The 2768-nt window shown below is 44.5% G+C and overlaps 1 protein-coding gene across 1 annotated transcript in view; it reads left to right on the top strand.

Moving 5' to 3' along the window:
- The first annotated feature begins 6 nt into the window (after positions 1-6).
- IDH3B (isocitrate dehydrogenase 3 (NAD+) beta) overlaps positions 7-2768 on the top strand; it is a 6027-nt gene continuing 3265 nt past the window's right edge. The window contains exons 1-2 of the mRNA XM_015560239.1: positions 7-113; positions 225-345. Of these exons, the coding sequence (XP_015415725.1) occupies positions 54-113; positions 225-345 (181 nt within the window). The 5' untranslated portion in view covers positions 7-53. The remainder of the gene's footprint in view (positions 114-224; positions 346-2768) is intronic.

The following is a 2768-nucleotide window of genomic DNA, read 5'->3' as shown; positions in this document are numbered from 1 at the left end:
GGCCCCGGTCGCAGGCCGAGGACGTGAAGGTGGAGGGCGGCTTTCCTGTGACCATGGTGCCCGGAGACGGCGTGGGGCCCGAGCTGATGCACGCGGTCAAGGAGGTGTTCAAGGCGAGTTGCCTGGGGAATCGGCGGCAGGGACTGTGGGGCGGGGGGTGGGGGGCGGCTTGGAAAGAACTTAGTTGATCCTGACCCTGTCGTGCTTGGGGTCTGTCTCGGAAGGCTGCCAGCGTCCCAGTGGAGTTTCAGGAGCATTACCTGAGCGAGGTGCAGAATATGGCGTCGGAGGAGAAGCTGGAGCAAGTTCTGAGCTCCATGAAGGAGAACAAGGTGGCCCTCATTGGTACGTGCGCCCTCTCGCCTATGTGTCATTTGAAATCAAATGAACAAATATTCATCAAGCTTCCCTCTGCACATATGAATACACGGACTCTCCCTGAGCTCCCAGCTGTTCGTGGCCATTGGTTCTTTCCAGCCAGAACACAGGAGCTGAGAGAGCATGGGAGCTGTCTCTGCAAACTCAGAGTCTGTCACGGGGCTACGGTCTAGCCGTGGGCAAACTATGGCTCGCGGGCCGGATTCGGCCCGTTTGAAATGAATAAAACTAAAAAAAAAAAGACCGTACCCTTTTATGTAATGATGTTTACTTTGAATTTATATTAGTTCACACAAACACTCCATCCCTGCTTTTGTTCCGGCCCTTCGGTCCAGTTTAAGAACCCATTGTGGCCCTTGAGTCGAAAAGTTTGCCCACCCCTGGTACACCACGGGTCGTCAGGTCTTGTTAATTGTGTTTATAGAATGCTGCTCCGGCCACCGCTTTTCTGCCTTCCCTCTGCGTCCCTCCTTGAATCTCCTCATTAGATTTTTTGGTTTCCAGTTCTGTCCCCGCAGCCCATTTTCTGCATCTCTTCTCTTGGAAAGACCAGCATGACTGCCAGGCCCAGCCTTAGCCTAGGACAGTAAGTTCTTTATACAGTGACTCTCAGCTTTTCTGCCTTCTTTTCCACAGCACTTGTTCTGTGCTATGGACTAGGCTGTGTTAGTTTCCAAATATATGAACTACCTTGATTTATGCTGTTCCTTCTGCCCAGGATGTTCGGATGCTACCTGTCAGAGTCCTCCTCACTCACTGTCTTGGTCTCCCAGGACTGTCATAACCAATTATCACGCAACTGGTGGCTTAAGATAACAGAAATTTTATTCTTTCACAGTTCTGGAGGTCAGAATTCCAGAGTTAAGGTCTTGGCAGGGCTCTCTCTGAAGGCTTATGGGAGAACTCTTCCAGCCCCTGGTGGCACCTGGCAGCTCCTGGCGTTCCTTGGCTTGTAGATGCATCACTCCAATCTCTGCCTCTGTCTTCTGGCTTTTTCCTCTCTGTGTCTGTATATCTATTTCTACTCCTTTTTTTTGTATAAGGGCTTGTCATTAGATTTTGGGCCCACCTTAATCCAAGTTGATTTCATCTCAACATCCTTAATTATATCTGCAAACACTCTTTTCTTTTTCTTTTTTTTTTCTAATACTGTTTCTTAAATAAGGTCACATTTATAGGTTGAGGTATAGACATAACATTTTGGGGATTACTGTTCAATCTACTACACTCGCTTTACCTAAGGTCTGGCTGAAGTGCCAGTCGTTCTGTGATGTTTCCTGATATTACCACAGGGAATTTCTTTGTGTTTCTATGTATGTCGTTAAAATCCTTTCATATACATATATATTTTATATATATATTTAATATTTCTTTATTGATTTCAGAGAGGAAGGGAGAGGGAGAAACATCAGTGATGAGAGAGAATCATTAGTCGGCTGCCTCCTGCACGCCCCCTACTGGGGATTGAGCCTGCAACCTGGGCATGTGCCCTTGGCCAGAATTGAACTGGGACCCTTCCGACCGCAAGCCAACACTCTATCCACTGAGCCAAACTGGCTAGGGCCCCATGGTTTTTATTTATTTACTTTTAAAATATACATTTTTAAAAATTGATTTAAGAGAGGAAGGGAGAGGGAGAGAGAGATAGAAACATCAAAGATGAGAGAGAATCATTGTTCAGCTGCCTCCTGCACGCCCCCTACTGGGGATCGAGCCTGCAACCCAGGCATGTGCCCTTGAGTGGAATCAGACCTGTGACCCTTCAGTTCACAGGCCAGCGCTCTATCCACTGAGCTAAACCATCTAGGGCTTCTCCCATGATTTTTAAAAACCATGTCCTTTATATTATCTATCTTCCTCACTATATTGTTTGCTCCTTGGGGACAGAAGGTATGTGTTGTGTTTTTGGTTGATAAACCTAGTACCTTCCTTACACATACTCCATACTCAATAATTGTTGGTGGAGAAATGTCAACTAGGTAGACACAGAAAGGTCATAGACCCCTTAGCATTGTTTCTCAACATATTAAACCCAGGCTCTTTGATAACATGAAAAAAATCTTGTTTTCCTTTTAGGTAACTTTGAGGTTTCAACATAAAGGGTGTCCCAAAATTCACGCAAGAAGTAATTTTGATAGAAAACACAGGTTTATAATTAAAAATTGTAAATTTTTTATTGATTCATAAAGTATACAGTATAGGGCAGAGATGGCGAACCTTTTGAGCTTGGCATATCAGCATTTTGAAAAACCCTAACTTAACTCTGGTGCCGTGTCACATACAGAAATTTTTTGATATTTGCAACCATAGTGAAACAAAGACTTATATTTTTGATATTTATTTTATATATTTAAATGCCACTTAACAAAGAAAAATCAACCAAAAAAAAT

The sequence above is a fragment of the Myotis davidii genome, unplaced genomic scaffold (assembly GCF_000327345.1).
Source record: "Myotis davidii unplaced genomic scaffold, ASM32734v1 scaffold32, whole genome shotgun sequence".
In the NCBI taxonomy this organism is placed as follows: domain Eukaryota; kingdom Metazoa; phylum Chordata; class Mammalia; order Chiroptera; family Vespertilionidae; genus Myotis; species Myotis davidii.
This window is presented reverse-complemented; position numbering and strand designations above follow the sequence as displayed.